At 39.4% G+C, this 21,268-nt stretch overlaps 1 protein-coding gene across 6 annotated transcripts in view; it reads right to left on the bottom strand.

Moving 5' to 3' along the window:
• CACNB2 (calcium voltage-gated channel auxiliary subunit beta 2) overlaps window positions 1–21,268 on the bottom strand; it is a 396,125-nt gene that overhangs the window by 135,475 nt on the left and 239,382 nt on the right. For 4 of the 6 annotated variants that reach the window (XM_073334164.2, XM_073334157.2, XM_073334158.2 and 1 more), the window contains one exon: window positions 5,059–5,178. In XM_073334164.2, coding sequence (XP_073190265.1) covers window positions 5,059–5,178 — 120 coding nt within the window. Of the gene's footprint in view, window positions 1–5,058; window positions 5,179–5,974; window positions 6,236–21,268 lie in introns of those variants that run through there. The other 2 variants (XM_073334159.2, XM_073334163.2) reach the window with 2 other exon arrangements.

The raw sequence follows: 21,268 nt of genomic DNA, 5'->3' as shown, positions 1-21,268 counted from the left end.
TTAGGTTCTCCTGTGCAATCTCATACAGAGCAATGTTAAAAATAGAGGTCACAGTGCAAAAATCTTATTATTTAGACTGTCCGTCCTTTGAGAAAGGGACAATTTTTTCTTATGTTTGTTTAGTGCCTAGCACAATGGGGTCATGATCCTTGACCAGGACATCTAGGTACTACTCTATTACAAATAATTAATGTTAATCATTTCAACTGAGGTAGTACTGAAGGTATGCTAGGAACAATAAAAACATTTGAAAGGAATAGTCCATGCCCCATAGAATTTATAATCTTAAAAACATCACCACCATCACAGAAAAAAATTGATCTACTTATTGAAGACAAATAAGACAAAGGATAGTAGTTGTATGGACCGGTTCAGGAAGTGCATTATTCCAAGGGCTTCATGCAAAATAACAGAAACACTATGGGATAAATAGAAAAATGGAGCACTGGGGCTTACTTCACTGGCACTGGGAAAAGACAAGGAGCTATATGATAAATGTTTCTTCTTCCTAAATATACCCTAGTCCATATATGACACTAAAGTTAGGGGGACCTCTTCCATTTTCATCTGAGTTTTCCATCTCATCACACTTGCTTTCTGTGCACATAATAATTCATCTTGTATTTGCAAGAGCCTGGACAAAAATGGCCCGTCATTTGCAATGTTTTGTTTCTCTCAGTACTGTCAACCCCAAGCCTTCAAAAATAATAATTAACTCCATAAAAATCATGAGATTAAAAAAATTATATTGTTTGGGTTTTTAAAATTTACGTTCTGACTTTGGAGTCTTTTGGGTTCATATTTTCCAATCAACTACAATGAAAAGAATAAGGTAACAAAGTTCAGCACAAACTTTCTGCTCAGACTCAGCTACTACTGGGGTTCTTCCTTCAGGATTGCTCAGCCCACACCCTAGATTATCTCTCACCTAAATAGCTACTCTCACCTTCCTTATGTCAAAATTAGGTAACAAACCACCTGCCAGAGTGATCCACTTAACAAAATATTGATCCTGCTAAGAAAAGGTTAACAGAGTGTTTAGGGCAAAGACTGCTGGCCTGTCAAACTTTCACCTTAGACATTGTTTCAGGCTGCAATCAGTACTACAATCAGATCTTTACATACTTGCTTCATATTAACTGGGCACACAGTTCTATGTTACTCAAAGTCCAAAGCTACTACCCATTTGTCCTCATATGCCTCACTGGTACATCTTTTTCTACAATTTTAAGACGTTTCTCCTCTCAACTGTAAGAAAGAAACATGGATGTTCGTTAAACTGTTTTCCTAAGGTGCATGAAACACTTTGACAGTTTTATATCTACTCTTAATTCTCTGTCATTTTCCCTTCAGCCTCTGCATTATTCATAATGACAGGTTTCAGAGTAGCAGCCGTGTTAGTCTGTATCCGCAAAAAGAAAAAGGAGTACTTGTGGCACCTTAGAGACTATCAAATTTATTTGAGCATAAGCTTTCATGAGCTACAGCTCACTTCATCGGATGCATGCAGTGGAAAATACAGTGGGAAGATTTTATATACACAGAGAACATGAAACAATGCGTGTTACCATACACACTATAACGAGTGTGATCAGGTAAGGTGAGCTATTACCAGCAGGAGAGAAAAAAAACCTTTTGTAGTGATAATCAGAACCTGCACATCTACCAATGTGATATATGCCATCATGTTCCAGAAATTCCCCTCTGCCATGTACATTGGTCAAACCAGACTGTCTCTACATAAAAGAATAAATGGACACAAATCAGACGTCAAGAATTATAACATTCAAAAACCAGTCGGAGAACACTTCAATCTCTCTGGTCACTCAGTTACAGACCTAAAAGTTGCAATTCTTCAACAAAAAAACTTTGAAAAAACCAGACTCCAACGAGAGACTGCTGAATTGGAATTAATTTGCAAACTGGACACCATTACATTAGGCTTGAATAAAGACTGGGAGTGGATGTGTCATTACACAAAGTAAAACTATTTCCCCATGTTTATTCCCCCCCTCCCCCCGACTGTTCCTCACACATTCTTGTCAACTGCTAGAAATGGCCTACCTTGATTATCACTACAAAAGGTTTTTTTTCCTCTCCTGCTGGTAATAGCTCACCTTACCTGATCACTGTCTTGTTATAGTGTGTATGGTAACACCCATTGTTTCATGTTCTCTGTCTATATAAAATTTCCCCACTGTATTTTCCACTGCATGCATCCAATGAAGTGAGCTGTAGCTCATGAAAGCTTATGCTCAAATAAATTTGTTAGTCTCTAAGGTGCCACAAGTACTCCTTTTCTTTTTGGATTATTCATGTATGTCATCCATTTCTAATTCCCATGACAAATAAAGTAATCAGAATTCTATTTAGGATCAACATTTCCGCTCACAATCTGAAAGAGAAAAAAGTTAAAAGCAGCTGCGTCACTTGCTCCTGACTGATAGCACATAAAGACAAAGAAAAGACAGGCACACTTGGAAATCAGGAATCTATACCCAGTGTTTGCAGCCTGGTTCAGTGAACAGTGAAATAATGTAAACCTAACTTACTGTTTCATTAATTTCATTATTCATCAAGGAGGTGAACCACTCATCCATAAATGGAAGTAGCAAAATATTTCCTGTAATATTTCAGAGATATGCAACTAGATTTAAGCTATTCTGGTATTTGTTTTTAGAAATAGTTTTTTAAATGAATGCGATGAACATCATAAAATGTAGATTACTTTAAATATTAGCCAACACGTATATACAACAATTTATATCCTACAACCACGTAGCCATTACAAACTGTTTCTCCAGTGTATGCTTTAATCCCTTTTAATGCACAGATAATTTAAAAGTCAGTTTGTGTGTGTTTTACGTATTACTGAAACACCTTTGTTATAACAGCTTGATTGTAGCAATGCCCTCACATTTCAACTGTTTACAAGCTGTCTCACAGCCAGAGACAGAGTCAGACCTGGTGACTATTCCTCTGCCAACTGAAGTGAGAATATTGTTTTGATGTACGGAAATACAGTTTTTAAAAGTGAAGGTCTGCTGGCAGTTCCTCTGTAAACTACTATGGCATCTGTGTTAGAGATCATGAATATTTCATAAGGGCTGTCCATGCAGTCAAGCCAGCATTGCTAAGCCAAATTCCCATAGCAACATTCACATAGATTTACTCATCGCTAAAAGATGCATCAGTTTAGGAATAAGTGTTCTAATGCCACTCATTATTCTAGAAGATGTTATTACTTGAACTCTTCTTTTAAAGCTAAATTATTTTACTAATAATCCTGATTATTTATTTTACTTTTTCTAGCAATAGTTGCTTTGTAACTCCTAAAACAAAACAATCAAACTAGAGCAACCCTGACATACTATTCTGTGGTTAACCAAAACTCCTGTTATCCAAAGATCAGCTAGCATCTTTTAAGGGGCGGGTAAGAGAAGGAGGCGGAAACTAGACTTACTGTTTCTGTTATGGAAATGAAACTGCACTTGCATAGCATAGAAGTGCAGCTGGAGTGGGGCTGCAGAGAGCTATCCAGGAATCCCGAAGACCAGCAGACTCCAGCACCTCTTGAAAAAGGTGGTTTGGGAATTCTTATCAGATATCTCATAAAATTAGAATTCTCAAAAAAGACTTGGTAATCCCCTCCTTCCCTCTTTGTCTGAGCCTTCTGGCCTTCAGAAAGCTGTCACTCTGTGCACCCTGGTGACTGTCTGAACTGACCAGTTCTCTCTAATCAAGTGTATCTCAATAATCTGAATTCCTGCTTTCGTGAAGGTTTAGGTGACCCCAAGAACTTTCTAAAACTGAGCTACCATAAATGATCAGAGGTGATGGTGAATATATAAGGAAACTGATAAAGTGGGAGAGGAAAGAGTGGGAACAGAAAGATCACAGGAAAGAAGGAACAGAGAAATGGAGGAGAGAAGTAAATGGAAAAAGGACACGAGAGAGGGAACAGAGAGAAAGTAGGTGAGAAAGAATGAAAAGACTAGATTCCAGTAAACTTCTTAAAACCACATATGAATAAGAGAGAAAAAAATTAAACTGAGGAAAAAGAGACCTTGAAAGAAAAATACATTGGAAATGACGCACCAAGATTTGAGACACAGCAAAAAGGAAAGGAAAAAAAGATAAAAGAATGAGGAAAAACAAACAAGGACGCATATATATATTTGTTTTTTAATATAAATATATTAAATATTTAAATATATATATATTTGTTTTTTAATCATAAGTACAACTGATGCAAAAAATTAAAATGCATAGCAGAGAGAAACACACACATACTTTTGTAGTATTCTGACTAGAAAACTTTGCTTTTGCATATGCATCTAATGGAAAATACATACGCATGTTGGTGAGATCTGTGCCTCATTTAGTGTTTATTAATTTGCCACTACCTGCCAGGAGCATGGAAGTACAGTAGAATTTCTGTAAGGGCCTCAAACTTCTTACAAGGGGTTCTGAAATCCTGATTGCCCCTACTTTAGTAGGTAAGTAAAATTGTTTTCTTGTTAAGGAAACCAATAAAATCCTCTTAAACAAAATGGGCCAGTGTAACTGCCTGTCTTTACTTATACATGCCATGTAGGAAACAATCCTGTACATGACGGATAAAAAAAACTGGACTTCCAATGCTGAACTTCTACGATTGAACGATAAACATGATTTATGGGGCCAAATTATGCTCCGGCAAGACCCCCATTGATTATAAAAAGGGACTTCATGACTTGTCCCTGTGTACTAGGAATTGATAGGTTATATAGCAAAATACAAAAGTTAGTTCAGTTCTTTAAGTAACTAAACTCTTTTTTAAGCAAACTGAGTCTCCTAATACAGACAGGGCAATCAAGAATGGCAGTTTCTGTCTTTAATCAGTTTGTTTGATAAGTGCAATTTCCAAAAACTTATGTAATTTCCTTAACAAGAGATCTTTGGAGGTATTTTTTAAAAAAATATTTAGAAAAACATTTCTACAGGTAAACAAATGAGACAACAAGCTCTTAGAAAAAGAACAGGTTCATGAACCTGTGATGTGAAGAAGTGCCTTACCTTCGCTTTTTCCAGCTGTGCCTGGGCCTGCCGCTCTGCCTCTCTCCGCACTGCCTCTCTGTCTTCCTCCAGTGATACATCTGAATCAGATGGACGGCTAGTGTAGGAGTCCGCCGAACCCTGCACAGGAAAAGGAGACATAATGTTACAAATAGATGCAGCATCTGCAATAAAAGGGTGAAGTGTTCCCGTATCATTTCTCTCATTGTACGTTTGTAGAAATACCTGGCAAAGAAAAAAGAAAAATACAGCAGCAGAGACAATCAGTTAGAAAAATTTTTAAGTAAGGGTTTCAAATTTGGAGACCATCCAAAAGTCAGGTCTCTCTCCAGGGGTTTACTTCCCGCCCTATCCCCACATTCTAATTAGTCTGCTTTTTGGTAAGCAGAGCTGGTTTCTGTGTAGAGCAATGGCAGTGGTGCAGTGCAGGGCTGAAGGACATACAACAGTTTCAAGGATAGCTCCATAAAAATAAAAACCATAAACAAGGACATTTTAATGCCAGCAAGGAAACAGATTCAATAAAAAAATGCCAAGTCAGTATTAACAATTACTATTACACAAGATCACTGCAGAGAGCTTTAACCCATGCCTTCCATTTTAATTTTAGGGCACCTAACACTCTTCCCATCAGAAATGAACATGGCTCAAATCCATCTCAGCCCTTTAGCAAAAACATGCAAATGACCACAAATCAAGTTCCACCTGATTAAATATGTCTCAACTCAACACCTGTGTGTAAGTATTGCTACAATGGAACTAGTCAGAACACCAGAATAGCTCCAGCTCTGATTTTTGTCTCATCTTACAATCACAAGAAGAGAATTCTGCTAATTCAATCAGAATGAAAGCAACTGTTTTCCCTTACCGTAAAATTAATAAATAAATATGCTAACAATGAAAACATAGGGCTTACACAGATATCAGAATTCTTCAGCCGTCCTCCTTTGGCTCTTTTCAGAAGCCTGATCCAGGTGGCCTTCATTAGCCAGACAGCTCAGTTATTGTCCGCAGCTGCAGCGCCCGGCACTGATTCTCACAAAACATGTGCACACCGAGCACCGCAGAATCACTGCTCCTTTCCTATCCATGCTCTGCTGCAAGCTCCTTCCTTCTCTTCCCTCTGCCCTTCAAGCTTTTAGATACCCTGTTCTTAAGTATTTAGTGCAAGTAAATACTTAAATTTTCCAATGCCAGTAAAAAAGGCTTTAATAATGAAAAACAAAAACAAAAAAACCCCAGTATATTGGTTCAAGTATATTGTAAGAGATGTTTCAACTCAATGCAGGAAAAGGTCTTTGTTGTTATTTTTTTTTTTTTGCCTGTTTTGAATAGTACTTAGAAGAGAACCTTTTAAAATCCGGTGCAAAATGTATTCAGTGATATTTACAAGTACAAAGTTCATTTAATCTCTTCAGAGATCAGATGGGGGTGGGGTAAGAGGCTTTTCACATCACTGGGCATGCTCCATATATACAGCCTTTTACGCAGATGCTCACATCACACTGTGTTGTTAGTCTATGTCAAATTGCCATTTTACATCTCAAGGGTAAACAGCTGGAAAATAGCAAGGTCCCTGCAAATCTGGAATAGCTGGTACAGTGTCTTATTTTTATCACATATCAAACTACATTTCTCTCTCAGAAAATCCAGTTCTGTCATACATGCTCCTCATTCTCAATTTAAAACACGAAGTCAGAATCTGATCTCAGTTACAACAATGTAAATCTAGAATAAAACCAATTTACTCTGTTTACTCTGATGTACAAGAAGAGTTTGACCTACTAATTGTGGCATTTGCCCACACTAGGAAACCAGTAGGTAAGAAAAGCAGTGAATAATTGCAATACACACATACACACACACATATTGGATGCTAAAGGTCAAAAATATATTTCAGACCCTGAATTTGTGCATTAGTTTTAATTTGGTTTAGTCAATCATAACCTATAATAATTTCCCAAAATGATAAGTGATTGACATAGCTCTGTGTGATTAACTAGGACATTCATGACACAAATTCACAGGCAGCTATGCACAACCTAAGTGTAAAAGAAAATCTCAGTCTAGCTGACTTTGAAGTGTCTGCCTTTGATTTAAATTCAGTTACATGAAAAAGGCAGGATAATAGGAAATTCCAGCTGAGAACAGCAGTCACAAGAAATCTGGTATTGTAAGTCAGACCTTCTTAAAGAATTAGAGGCATATGGCTGGGAATGTCTAAGGACCAAATTCAGCTCTTATTTATGTCTGTGAAAAACAGTAACTCCCCTACAGCCATTGGGATACTCTGGATTTACACTACTGGTGTAACTGGTAACATACTTTGACCCTAAATTAGTAGTTTAAAAGAAAGGGAGAATTCTTAACTTTCAAAAACTTTTCTCTCAAATTTATAATAGTTACAATTTTGAATTCTGATGAAGCTGCCTTTGAACTGACATCCAGGAAACTACTCTTCAAGAAATGTTTTGCTTACCGCAAATGCAATACATATATTAGGCTAATTTTTCTAATTAACAATGGGGTGGGGGCAAGGGAGACTTCACAACCAAAGCACTTACTAAGTTAAGGAAAGGCACAAAAAAAGCACCCACACAAGGAAATAAAAATAAAATAAAATACACATTTCTATCTTGAATATTTTAGATAGTCTTGTCTGTTAGGAGAAGTACCAGAGGTTCTATACATCTTAAAGTCCTTGTCTACATTAGTTTATTTTCTTAAAATTTCTCACCATTGCTACTACTGATACAGCTTCACTAGTGGCTACAATGGCAGAAGAGTAGTACACCAAGCTATCAGTGGTTTTAACTGCATTGCCTGTATCTCCTCTGAAGGGTGTTAGGTGACACTGTGCTTAATACAAAAACAACAAGGGGTCCGGTGGCACCTTAAAGACTAACAGATTTATTTGGGCATAAGCTTTCGTGGGTGAAAAAACACTTCTTCAGATTCAACTTCTTTACCCACGAAAGCTAATGCCCAAATTAATCTGTTAGTCTTTAAGGTATCACTGGACTCCTTGTTGTTTTTGTGGATACAGACTAACATGGCTACCCCCTGATATTTTTGCTTAGTACACTATTTGTAGTGATCTAGCCACTCAATAACAGACTTAAAAGTGGCAGTTCTTCAACAAAAAAACCTCAAAAACAGACTTCAATGAGAAACTGCAGAACTGGAATTAATTTGCAAACTGGACACATTCAAATTAGGCCTTAATACACTAGTGGCCGGTATCAGTTCCCCCATCATTACCATCAACAGTGCAGCTGCAACAGTTGGCAATGTTAAGAAGAATCCTCATCCAAATACAGCCAAAGGGTGGTGCAGTGGCTGTGCCCTCCCTGTGCTCTCAGGAGTCCCAAGGGTATTGTACCTGCTTCAGGAAGACTGTTTCCTACAGCTCCCATAGGTGCAACTCCACGCTGCCTCTAATTCCCGACTATATCTAGCCACACAATCAGACCTTAAAAGGTATTTAAAAATGAAAAGAAAAAAAAGTTCTGTTACTATAGCATTAATGTTGAAATTTTAAATCATAAGAGTCAATTCAAATTTATAATTTCCACAGCAATTCTAATGTGCCTCCTTTGTGAATACATAGTATTTTTCCATTCCAGAATGTGATATTACCTTTTTTTTAATTAGCTTTTCTTCTCCTTGGGCAACACTATAAAAAGGCAATATAAATGGTCTTTGATCCCCATGAAAAATCAGAGAGCTGGGAAGTAGAATCCTCAGCCCCAACTAGTCAGGATGTCTGCTCAACTGAGCTGGGTCTGCTAAAATTGTGCATAGAGAGCTAATTTCTCCTTTTGGGCCAGTGAGTTCATGTAATGCGCTGGCTGTGTCCAAGGTTGGCCACAATTCCTCCACACTCCTAAAATGTTACAATTGATTCAGCTTAATTTTGTGCTGCATGTACAAATCATGCTGCTAAACAAGATTATTTTGCTAACTGCAAACACAGAGAGACGTAGATTTGCTGTAAAAACGTGGAGAACAGTGTAGATATGTCTGTAGAAGATTATAATTTGGAGACACTGTCTCATAAGGGACACTATTATGAACATAGGAAAAGGCTGTGTGCAGCAGTTCACCAGAGATGCTCCCAGTTTGTTTTATTAAAAAGTTATAATACTTTCTCATTCACTGGTTTGTTATTTATTGAACCTCAAGGTTGCTACAGACAGGACTTTGGAACTCTGAACAGAAGAACTTCTGTGCCCCCAGCACAGGGGGGCAGAGGTCCAAAGGGTGGGGGCAAGCCAGGAAAATGGTGGGCCTAAGGTCAATTGGATCTGTACTGATGCAGGCCAAGAGGCTATTCGTCACAGCAGAGAGAAGTATACTGTCCTCTGGGGTTATTAAAGCTGGGAGCAGGCTGGAGCCTTACCCTAGCTCCTCTGGAGCCCAGCCACTCAGGTTTTGTCCTGGTTCAGGTGGTTTACATTCCATTCTTCTGGAATATAGAGCAGCTCTAGTGCTAGATGTTACCATGGTCTCTTTGGTTGCTTGGATGTTATTAGCATGAGCATTTACAGTAATCCATCTGGTGCTGGGCAGATCTCAAGGTCAAATCCTCTGTTCTCCCCCCCTACGACAGGTAAATCAGCGCTTCCCTTATTCATCATTACACTGACTCATGCTCCCTTTCTTAGATCGTCACTTAAACATTGTATCATTTATTATTTCAGATCTAAGGTATTATTTTGGAGTATGAACCCATGCATATCAAGAATTTGTAGTTCCACCATGGCCACATTGGAGTTGGTACTTCCCCCTCTGCCTGCAGGCTACGGCTGTCTAATTAAATTCCTTCATGTTTGAAGTGTTTCATCATGTTGCTGAATTTCTATTTGCTTTACTTGCATGTAGATACTCCTTGATCAGATGATTTTTTGAGAGTCGGTCTTTTTCATTTTTCTTATGTCTTCTGATACCCCAGTACACCCTGGATATAGAGTTGCTAGGTGTCTGGTTTTTGATCGGTGTGTGTGTGTCTCTCTCTCTCTCAAATATATTGTGACATTCCCCTCTGGTGATATCCATACTGGTGATCCGCTAGATCACTCCAATCCTTGACTCCAAAAGCCAGCCTTACCCTGCTTTGCTGTGAGAACCCCCACTCCTGTGCTGTTCATACACAGCCTCTGGCATGTAAGCTGCTTCTTGGACTGTGCAATTGAATGACACTAGACAATATCTCCGGTCCCAGCAATAACCCTAGGAACCTCCATCTTGCAGTGTCCAGTTATGCCCACTGATCACTGAAAGCTTATATGAGTTCATCAATTTAACAAAGAAATTGATATGTACCAGGCTTGTTATCCCAATGGAGTCTCTGAAACACTTCAAACTAAATGCACTGCTTCAGGTAGAATAAACAAACAGATTTATTAACTATAAAGATAGATTTTAAGTGATTATAAATTAAAGCATAACAGATCGGATTTGGTCAAATGAAATAAAAGCAAAACGCATTCTAAGCTGATCGTAACACTTTCAGTGCCCTAACAAACTTAGATGTTTCTCACCACAAACTGGCTGGTTGTCCTTCAGCCAGGCTCTCCCCTTTCATCAGTGCTTCAGTCGCTTGCTGGTGGTGGTGTCTGTAGATGTAGGTGGTAGAGAGAGGAAGAGCATGACAAACGCCTCTCCCTTTTATCATGTTCTTTATTCCCTCTTGGTTTTGCCCTCCCCCGCTTCAGAGTCAGGTGAGCATTACCTCATTGCAGTCCCAAACTGACCAAAGGAAGGGGGGTGACTCACTCGAGAGTCCAAGAGAACCTTTTGTTGCTGCCTAGGCCAGCATCCTTTGTTCCTGTGAGGCTGGGCTGGGTTTGTCCCATACGTGCCCTGATGAGGTGTGAACTGCCTCTTTGCTCTTGGAGAGTTTTTGCGTGGGCTTATTTTAAGTCATGAAGACACATTTTCAGCCTCATAACTATAACTATATAACTCAAATATATACATGAAATTATAACCTATAACATTACTATAACATTGCTGTAACAACAAATACTATAACATCACTATAACAACAATGCTCAGTGCATCATGAGCCTTCCGAATACACCCAACATGACAAACTTTGCATTGGATACCACACAATCAGAGTGTTCTCACAAGATACAGAAAGTCACTATTTGAGAGAGAGAGACACACACACACACAAGGTGGGTGAGGTAATATATTTTACTGGACCAACTTCTGTTGGTGAAAGAGAAACTTTGGAGGTCTGAGAAAGGTTTTAGACATTTTCTTCCCATCTTCCCTACTCAGATATAATACACTTGTCATTTAAACATATTTATTCATCATAAAATAGCATGTTGTAGTATGTTTCCTTATGTCTTTATTCATTTAATGCTGAAAAACAATATTAAAACCAAAAGGATAAATTTATTCAAGTCCTCAGTTGCTGCAAAATGAAATGCCGTGTCTCAGCTAACTCCCCATAGATCAGCAATGACCAGAATATAATCCACAGAGTACTAAACATGGACCCTCAGTCATATTCATCTTTAACATAGATGTATGTCCCTTAGAGATTACATGTGCCAACATTCAATTCTAGCCGGTCAGATTAACTTGCAACATTGCAAGCTGAAATCTGTGGACCACAAAATTCCTTATTAAAGTTGATGGTAGCTGCAATTTGCTTCATTATATGGAAAATCAGGGGCAATGCTTGGAATTCTTAAGGTAAGTTGTCAATCAGTCCCATTGCTGGGCAAAGAGGCCACAGGCGGTGAATGTGTGAACTGCAGATCTGCGATAAATTCTTCTAGAAATCTAGGAAATATAACTTCTTTGAATGACTATTTGAAGGAATGCCACATTAACATCTTCATTAATGTGATATTACTTTGAAATTATACATTCTATTTATATTAGAACTAAATAATCAGGGATCAATGTTTTTCAAAAAAATACCAAGTCGTTTATTTCAATCGTGCCATTTTGAATTTGTTAAGTAAACTAAACTGAAGTTAAAAAGAAAAGAGAGAGATCCTATATTAATTAAAGGGCTATTCTTCAAAAATTCTTGGCTCCTTTGGTATTGGCCATTAATGCTCCATAGCTTGGCAACCACAAAGCCTAGTCACATCATCAGTCTCAGTTCCTTGGCACAGACCTTGGGGAACTTGACGAAACACCCACTACACTCACATTTACACCTGAAGGCTCAAAATCATACTTTCCCACTATGACTACAGAAGGAATGTAATCAACTTCTATGGAGGTCAACGGAGTCCTCTGTATGTTTACAGAACTGGAGGTCTCTCAAACTAATTGTCCTCTACCTTCAGTGCTCCATCCACAAAGCACTTTTAAGTGATATACACACTGAAACTAAAACAGTTGGGAAGTTTAGAGCAACCATGTGGTATAGAAATAAGATATTATGCAGGAAACTACTCTCCTTTTACTCTTAAAATGACTTTGGCAAATTTGTCAGACAGACCCAGCTGGACATTAATAGCTTCCATAGCAGTTAATTCAGCCTTCAGCTGGATGAAATGAGAGTTTTTAAAAATAGCCTTTGAGTTTGCAGAGGCCTTGGATCAAGCAAGGAGCAGAATGCATTGGACAAACATATTTACAAACATAAAGTCTCCACTCCTGTTTGGCTGTTCATGACAATGACGGACATGTTTTTGGAAAACAGTTCAGCTGGTTGTGGAGCTCAAATTCATGACCTCAATAGCAGATCATTCATTTACAGGTTTGTTTTTAACATGGACATATGGAGTTTTAGGGCCAAATTCAATGGTGGCACCAATGGTGGTATGAGTTGGTATTTCAGAGAAGTGAGTTTGGTGTTTGACTATTCTTCAGAGGGGTATTTTTAACAAATTTTCAAAGGGCTTTCTAAAGTGCACCTGCAAGCTTTAGCATTTTTAGTGGCTATTTAAAAAACAATCCCTTATAGCAATGGGCCTAAGTTGCACCGTTCAGAACCAGATCCAAACTTTCCACATGTTCTGTTACTTTTATTTAACATTTGTATTACAGTAGTGCCTGAAGACTACAACCAGGTTAGGCCCCATTGTGCTAGGCACTGCCACAATCACAGAATAAATGTCAGTCCCTGCTCCCAGGAGTTTAGAGTCTGAAAGACAAAATGGAACATGGATGGCAAACGGAAAATCTGGAAAGAAGAAGTGAATAATCAAATCCCAGGGATGACAAAATTTTGAGACATGTATGGTTAACAGCAACCTGATATCTGCTGGGAGAGCAGTACAGCGGTGCACAGACAATCCAGGAAGTTTTTGGAAAGTGTAGGGGACAATTTCCTGGTGCAAGTGCTGGAGGAACAAACTAGGGGCAGAGCTCTTCTTGACCTGCTGCTCACAGACTGGGAAGAATTGGTAGGGGAAGCTAAAGTGGATGGGAACCTGGGAGGCAGTGACCATGAGATGGCTGAGTTCAGGATCCTGACACAGGGAAGAAAGGAGAGCAGCAGAATACGGACCCTGGACTTCAGAAAAGCAGACTTTCACTCCCTCTGGGAACTGATGGGCAGGATCCCCTGGGAGAATAACATGAGGGGGAAAGGAGTTCAGGAGAGCTGGCTGTATTTTAAAGAATCCTTATTGAGGTTATAGGGACAAACCATCCCGATGTGTAGAAAGAATAGTAACTATGGCAGGCGGCCAGCTTGGCTTAACAGTGAAATCCTTGATGATCTTAAACACAAAAAAGAAGCTTACAAGAAGTGGAAGATTGGACAAATGACCAGGGAAGAGTATAAAAATATTGCTTGGGCATACAGGAGTGAAATCAGGAAGGCCAAATCACACCTGGACTTGCAGCTAGCAAGAGATGTTAAGAGTAACAAGAAGGGTTTCTTCAGGTATGTTAGCAACAAGAAGAAAGTCAAGGAAAGTGTGGGCCCCCTACTGAATGAGGGAGGCAACCTAGTGACAGAGGATGTGGAAAAAGCTAATGTACTCAATACTTTTTTTGCCTCTGTCTTCACGAACAAGGTCAGTTCCCAGACTACTGCACTGGGCAGCACAGCATGGGGAGGAGGTGACCAGCACTCTGTGGAGAAAGAAGTGGTTCGGGACTATTTAGAAAAGCTGGACGAGCACAAGTCCATGGGGTCGGATGCGCTGCATCCGAGAGTGCTAAAGGAGTTGGCGGACATGATTGCAGAGCCATTGGCCATTATCTTTGTCCCGGACGACTGGAAAAAGCCTAATGTAGTGCCCATCTTTAAAAAAGGGAAGAGGAAGGATCCTGGGAACTACAGGCCAGTCAGCCTCACCTCAGTCCCCGGAAAAATCATGGAGCAGGTCCTCAAGGAATCAATTCTGAAGCACTTAGAGGAGAGGAAAGTGATCAGGAACAGTCAGCATGGATTCACCAAGGGCAAGTCATGCCTGACTAATCTAATTGCCTTCTATGACGAGATAATTGGCTCTGTGGATGAGGGGAAAGTGGTGTTTCTTGACTTTAGCAAAGCTTTTGACACGGTCTCCCACAGTATTCTTGCCAGCAAGTTAAAGAAGTATGGGCTGGATGAATGGACTATAAGGTGGATAGAAAGCTGGCTAGATCGTCGGTATCAACGGGTAGTGATCAATGGCTCCATGTCTAGTTGGGAACTGGTATCAAGTGGAGTGCCCCCAGGGTCGGTCCTCGGGCCGGTTTTGTTCAATATTTTCATTAATGATCTGGAGGCTGGTGTGGATTGCACCCTCAGCAAATTTGCAGATGACACTAAACTGGGAGGAGAGGTAGATACGCTGGAGGGTAGGGATAGGATACAGAGGGACCTAGACAAATTAGAGGATTGGGCCAAAAGAAATCTGATGAGGTGGAACAAGGACAAGTGCAGAGTCCTGCACTTAGGACGGAAGAATCCCATGCACCGCTACAGACTAGGGACTGAATGGCTCGGCAGCAGTTCTGCAGAAAAGGACCTAGGGGTTACAGTGGAGGAGAAGCTGGATATGAGTCATTAGTGTGCCGTTGTTGCCAAGAAGGCCAATGGCATTTTGGGATGTATAAGTAGGGGCATTGCCAGCAGGTCGAGGGATGTGATCGTTCCCCTCTAGTCAACATTGGTGAGACCTCATCTGGAGTACTGTGTCCAGTTTTGGGTCCCACACTACAAGAAGGATGTGGAAAAATTGGAAAGAGTCCAGCGGAGGGCAACATAAATGATTAGGGGACTGGAACGCATGACTTATGAGGAGAGGCTGAGGGAACTGGGGATGTTTAGTCTGCGGAAGAGAAGAATGAGGGGGGATTTGATAGCTGCTTTCAACTACCTGAAAGGGGGTTCCAAAGAGGATGGATCTAGACTGTTCTCAGTGGTAGCTGATGACAGAACAAGGAGTAATGGTCTCAAGTTGCAGTGCGGGAGGTTTAGGTTGGATATTAGGAAAAACTTTTTCACTAGGAGGGTGGTGAAACACTGGAATGCGTTACCTAGGGAGGTGGTGGAATCTCCTACCTTAGAAGTTTTTAAGGTCAGGCTTGACAAAGCCCTGGCTTGGATGATTTAGTTGGGGATTGGTCCTGCTTTGAGCAGGGGGTTGGACTAGATGACCTCCTGAGGTCCCTTCCAACCCTGATATTCTATGATTCTATGAAGTTTTGTTTTGCTTCAACAACCCATTCAGAATTGCCAAACTTGGATCTAAATTCAGATCCAAATGCCCCAAACTTTGGGAAATTTGGATCTTGTCAACCTCTATCATTTAATTACATTTTCCCACATGCTTCAAAATATATTCTTTGAAAATTTAACCCTGAACATTGTCCACACTGGAGAACTATAAAGAAAGAAAGAACTTACTTTATTTGCTGCTGTTCTTTACAAATATTATATTCTCTTTTTTATGTAGAATCACTCTTTCAAGTTCCTTTCTCTAGTCTGATATTTTAAATCTAGTTCTGATGACAACATTTAATAAATATTGTTGATGTCTGATTTTTTTGCTCCTTGTTTAAGCATGAGAGCATTGCTGATCTTCAGTATTTCATTTTTCAGAACAGAACATTTACAGATGATGTAATTTAGATAAGGTCTCTTGATTTTTAAAGAATGGTTGTAAAATTATTTTACTTTTTGCTGCTCTTTACTTCCCCATTCTAAGTATTTCCACATGCTAAACATCTTACCTCTCTCCATTAATCCTCATCAGTTAGTTTTGTAAAGTCTACCACACTCAGAAGAAACTGTTAACATATACTAATCCATTTGCCAAACAAAACAAAACAAAAAAGAACCCCACCCCAAAGAGATATATTTTTTTCAATCCTCTGCTCAGGTCATTTTCTGGATCATCTGACTTCTACAATGACCATCTTGAGTGTCCGTTCATGATCCTTTGTGAACAGCAATAAATTATTTTAGTGGAATGAAAGACTATAACTTGATCACTGTTTGTATCAGTGAGTCTTTCGTATTAATATGTGTGTTTTACCATACATTGACTGCTAAGAAACTGAATCTTAAGTGTCCATTAACTCACTCTTCTCTTCCACAAGAAGAGACTTTATTCTTATTAGATATCTGTTTATTTGTATAATTCCTATTTCCAGTTTACCACCCATTCAATATTACTTTTACTCTTATCTGTGTCACTGTTATGGTAATTATGCACAAAACCAAGGTGCTTAATCCAAGTGGAGATAGAGCATTCGTTTGCTAGATTACTCAAAATAAATGTGGAAGTGGGTTTCTTTCAGTTTGACATGTGCCAACTCATATACAGACCACTATGTAGGATATGTTTTAGACATCTTCACTAATGTTATGTGGCAGTACCTACAAAAAACAATTTAAACAATTTAAAGAATCAGATTGAGAGAAAATAAGGGCCAGGCCCATGTGTAACAGACACAGAGTGGTGTCCTTTCTCTTTTCTGTACAGAGGTGGGCACTGAACCACCAACATTAAACAATAGTTGCACAACACAGTAGCTGTGATATCACATAAGAACAAGCATATTGGGTTAGACCAAAGGTCCATCTAGCCCAGTATCCTGTCTTCTGACAGTGACCTATGCCAGGTGCCCCAAAGGAAATTAACAGAACAGGTAATCATCAAGTGATCCATCCACTGTCACCCATTCCCAGATTCTGTCAAACAGAGGCTAGGGACACCTTCCCTGCCCATCCTGGCTAACAGCCATTGATGGACCTATCCGTCATGAATTTATGTAGTTCTTTTTTGAACCTTGCTATAGTCTTGGCCTTCACAACATCCTGTGGCAAGAAGTTCCACAGGTTGACTCTGCACTGTGTAAAGAAATACTTCCTTTTGTTTGTTTTAAACCTGCTGCCAATTAATTTCATTTTGTGGCTCCTAGTCCTTGTGTTATGAGAAAGAGTAAATAACTTCCTTATTTACTTTCTCCACACCAGGCATGATTTTATAGACCTCTATCATATCCCCCTTTAGTCGTCTCTTTTCCAAGCTGAAAAGTCCCAGTCTTATTAATCTCTCTTTATACAGCAGCCATTCCATACCCCTAATAATTTTTGTTGCCCTTTTCTGAACCTTTTCCAATTCCAATATATCATTTTTGAGATGGGGCGACCACATCTACATGCAGTATTCAAGATGTGGGTGTACCATGGATTTATATAGAGGCAATATGATATTGTTTTTCTTATTATCTATCCCTTTGTTAATGATTCCCAACATTCTGTTCGCTTTTTTGACTGCCACTGTACACTGAGTGGATGTTTTCGGAGAACTATCCACAATGACTCCAAGATCTCTTTCTTGAGTGGTAACAGCTAATGTAGACCCCATCATTTTATATGTGTAGTTGGAATTATGTTTTCCAATGTGCATTACTTTGCATTTAACAACATTGAATTTCATCTGCTATTTTGTTGCCCAGTCACCCAGTTTTGAGAGATCCTTTTGTAGCTCTTCACAGTCTGCCTGGGACTTAATTATCTTGAGTAGTTTTGTATCATCTGAAAATTTTGCCACAACACAGTTTACCCCTTTTTCCAGATCATCACAGACCTTTCCTAGTCAAAAAATAGGGAAACACTGGGCTAGCTCACATATTGTAGTGTGTCAATTGTTCATAAATGTTAGCTTTTTATTGGACTACACTGTATGGGTTACATTGTACTTAAACCCAGTGCTGCCCCCCCAGGGGAACAGGAAGTAGTTAGTACTCCCCATCCTGTCAGTGAACTTCGTAAAGGTTGCCCAGACTGCAGCTCCAAGAGACGGCAGCAAGAGCAGGGGCTACATGCCCAATCCTCCCCCTTGCGTCCACAAGCATGTGGACAGGAATGAGAGGAGGGTGGCTCCAACACCTTCATGTGCTGAAAAAGAGTGACATAACCCTCCAGAGCAAGGTGAAAGCAGGGATGAATTTGTGACTGAGTCATAATTCCGTCCTGGTATTCCTCTTGTGGTAATGCATCTACTCACCTCTCATGTGCAGGGCTGAGCCTAAGAGCCCAATCTAACCCATGTGTGTTATATTATACTTATACACACACACATACAGTCATGACAATTCACATGTATTACGAAGTAAATATAATTACAAATAGGTGAAAAGGGGGGTATTTAAAGATAGATTTTAAAACACAAATCACTCAAGACAGCTGTAGAAAATCGTATTTGATAGGTAGAGCCCTACCAAATTCATGGTCCATGACTAACCAATTTATTTGAGCATAAGCTTTTGTGAGCTACAGCTCACTTCATTGGAGCTTATGCTCAAATAAATTGGTTAGTCTCTAAGATGCCACAAGTACTCCTTTTCTTTTTGCAAATACAGACTAACACGGCTGTTACTCTGAAATGGAGCTTTGTTACACAAAAAAGAAACCAATCTACTTTCTTGGCAGATACATGGACCAGCAGAGGAAGCCTTTTCAACCACATATTTTTTGTCCACTTAATAATTCCCAGTGGTTCGTACAACTAATACATATCATTTTAGGAAATAAATCATACCCAGCAATTAAAAGTAAGACAAGGACTACTGTCTTTATCTTTGCTTGGTCTCTCTGTTTCTTTGGAATAAATGAAAGCACTCTTTACTTTATTTAGTTAACGTAGATAATGTTCTGCACAATTGGAAATTATCACTTTGAAGGTAACCAAGATAAACTACAGACAGCTCGCAAGACAAAGAAGTAGGTCCTATCACTAAGTCACTTGTCTTTGAGCATGAAAAAGTCAAAGGAACAAACAAAAAATCCCATTCCAAGGCAAGATGAGAAAAGATACAAAGTAAATATTCTGAGTACATACTGGTTTCAGAAATTCCCTATCAGAAAAAAGTTGCTTGGTTTATTCTCCTTTCATGTAAATTAAAAAATTTTGAATCCAATTATTTACTAATAACCTAGAGTGACCCATATAATGTATTGATTTGACAAATGTGATGGAAAAGGTCACAATGAATTTTGACATCTAGTTAGCTCCTCATTATTTATTTGCAGAAAAAGGGCTCTCTCATCCACAATTCTTGCCTGGCCTTAACCCACATGGTACAACTGCACTATAAGTTGAAGCTGCAACCCCGAATCTAAGTTGTGCTTGCGCCTTCATAAAGGTCTTTTCCACAGTTTTGCTCTCAGTCCTGGTCAGAGGTGACTGAAAATGAAGCGGGTAAAATCAAAGAAAACTGACCAAATATATTTTTTACACAAAAGTTCAGGATGGTTCCTATTTTACTGAATCAGTTCACCCAGCAATAGGATGCCGTTAGCACTGCACTTAAAACTGTGAATTAATTTGGAACTAATTAGTGAATCATGAATAGAAATATTTGTCTTAAAAAGACATTAGCCATTGTGCAACACTGACAGACCCTGGTCGTCAGCAGGTGGGATCGAACCACGGACCTCGGGAGCTTAGTGCATGAGCCTCTACCGCATGAGCTGAAAGCCAACTGCCTCTTAGCTAAGGCTGTAGAGCAGACTCAATCTCTCTAAGTGGTCTTGGTGCCACTAGATGGGGCAGAACACCACACCAGGAGGTGTGTGGGTTACATACTTCCCCTAGCTGAGGAAGCTGTGTCCCAAGCTTCAGAGACTTCCCAGTTGAAATCCCGGACGAGCCCCCACTTGTAATGCCGACACTTGTTTATTTATACATTGGTCTGGACAAACCAATTCTAGTACCTCATGATGTTTGTTAGTCCCACAGACAAACTTTGGGAATCGTATATTCAAGAGGCAAAGAGTCCTGTGGCACCTTATAGACTAACAGACATATTAAAGCATAAAGCACGAAAGCTTATGCTCCAATACGTCTGTTAGTCTATAAGGTGCCACAGGACTCTTTGCCGCTTTTACAGATCCAGACTAACATGGCTACTCCTCTGATACATATCTTCAAGGTTATATATCCCAGATATGGAACCATTTGCCCTTCTGCCCCTTCTATCTGAAGTATACTGCCAACTGACTATAACTTTCAATAAGATAAATGCTCATTATAGAAAGTTTCACATATGCAAGTAACTTGAGAACCAGTATCTATTAGGCAGGTACTCTTTACTCCATCTAGGTATACATAGCCATGACAAGAAGCAGGTCCCACTAACTGCCAGATGGCATCACTGACACTCATTAACATCTGTCTCCTGAACCCACTGACTAGCAGCCTTGCTCTGAGAGTTGTTAGTTTCTTTTCTTCCTAGCTCAAACTTGCTCTGATTTGAATGCCTACCAGTCAGCTGCTGATGTATTAAATTGGGGTTAGGAAAATTCTGACATTCATTCTGAAAATGTCCTATTTGCCCACAGTTAAAATATAAAGGATTTCTTCTGTTAAATTTTGGTATTGCTTGTTTATGAAATTCTTTGGGTCTCTGAGGAAATCGTGTATCTGAAATTGATGTTTCAGAACTTGGCTGGGGCAACTGCAGTCCTACCAACTGCTGCTCAGACTGCAGGTATTTCTCCTTCCAGTCTACTGCAGTGACTTCTTCATGCGCGCTGGGAGTATTTTCATATGCCTTTATCAACTGCAAGTTACTCCTACTCAATGGCTTTCCTTTTTCTTCTAGTTCTTGTTGAAGTTTTCTCTTTTATCAGAGTGCTCCCTTTCAATGGATCTCACCTCAAAAAGGAGTGTGACATAAGAGACGCTCTTTTTTCTACCACTACAATTAATCCCTTTTTTAAAAGAGTATATTTAATAAGGATCTATGCCAACAACCATGGAAAAACTGATCTGGT

The sequence above is a fragment of the Lepidochelys kempii genome, chromosome 2 (assembly GCF_965140285.1).
Source record: "Lepidochelys kempii isolate rLepKem1 chromosome 2, rLepKem1.hap1, whole genome shotgun sequence".
NCBI classification, from domain to species: domain Eukaryota; kingdom Metazoa; phylum Chordata; order Testudines; family Cheloniidae; genus Lepidochelys; species Lepidochelys kempii.
This window is presented reverse-complemented; position numbering and strand designations above follow the sequence as displayed.